This window comes from Oncorhynchus nerka, linkage group LG23, assembly GCF_034236695.1.
Source record: "Oncorhynchus nerka isolate Pitt River linkage group LG23, Oner_Uvic_2.0, whole genome shotgun sequence".
In the NCBI taxonomy this organism is placed as follows: domain Eukaryota; kingdom Metazoa; phylum Chordata; class Actinopteri; order Salmoniformes; family Salmonidae; genus Oncorhynchus; species Oncorhynchus nerka.
This window is the reverse complement of record NC_088418.1, coordinates 16,258,834-16,259,766: the sequence shown is the minus strand read 5'-3', so window position 1 is coordinate 16,259,766 and position 933 is coordinate 16,258,834. Positions and strand designations below refer to the sequence as shown.

General features: G+C 49.7%; 1 protein-coding gene across 2 annotated transcripts in view; it reads left to right on the top strand.

Moving 5' to 3' along the window:
• The window catches only part of LOC115121584 (myozenin-1-like), a 10,612-nt gene extending 9,884 nt beyond the window's left edge, over nt 1-728 (top strand). For both annotated transcript variants that reach the window (XM_065007901.1, XM_065007900.1), the window contains exons 5-6: nt 136-307; nt 435-728. In XM_065007901.1, the coding sequence (XP_064863973.1) occupies nt 136-307; nt 435-675 (413 nt within the window). In that variant the 3' untranslated portion in view covers nt 676-728. The remainder of the gene's footprint in view (nt 1-135; nt 308-434) is intronic.
• The last annotated feature ends 205 nt before the right edge of the window (nt 729-933 follow it).

Sequence of the window (933 nt, the reverse complement as noted above, 5' to 3'; positions counted from 1 at the left end):
CCCAGCTAAATCAAGCATACCTCAAGTACGTGAAAGTACTTGACATTGACATGTGTTGAACCCTGGTCTGATATCAACATGACTGCGATGAGGACTTGTGGATGGAGGGAGTGAGGTGACCTTGTGTTTCTCTAGAGGAGGATAAGGAGGCGGAGGAAGAAAAGAAGAGACAGCAGTACGTGCAGACTTACGTGTCGCCGTGGGAACGGGCCATGAAGGGAGACGAGTCCCTGACCTCTACCATGCACCACCACATGGCTGGACCACATACCCCCCACGACATGCCTAAGTTCAAGAGCTTCAATAGGTAACACACACCTGCTGAGAACCTCAACCTACAGTCTTCAGTGTACGTCAGCTATGACATGGCCTTCAATCTGCTGATGTAACTACCATGTATACTGTACATAATGATATTGATATTTGATTGACAGGACGGCCCTGCCCTATGGCGGCTCCGAGAACGCGGGAGGCCACTTGACCTTCGAGCCTCCCGAGATCCTATTCGCCCAGCTGGAGGCGGAGTCCCTCCACTCCCTGCAGGGGGACATTAGGTCCCGCCCCTCGTTCAACCGCACCCCCATCGGCTGGGTGTGTAACCTGGAGGACAACTCACACATCCACATGGAGCTGGACAACATGCTGCCCTTCGACGGAGAGACGGATGATCTGTAGACACACACACACACACACACACACACACACACACACACACACACACACACACACACAATAACACATAACACATACACGAACCCAGCTGTACTTACACACATATGTTGATGTGTACAGGTATTTATTTGCATGAAACATACATGGATGAAGAGAGAAGAGAAGAGAAGAGACAGAAGGTGATGGTGATGATGAAGGTGATGGTGATGATGAAGGGGGAAAAGAAAGTGATGAAGATAATAAGACAATAACCTTGACAGT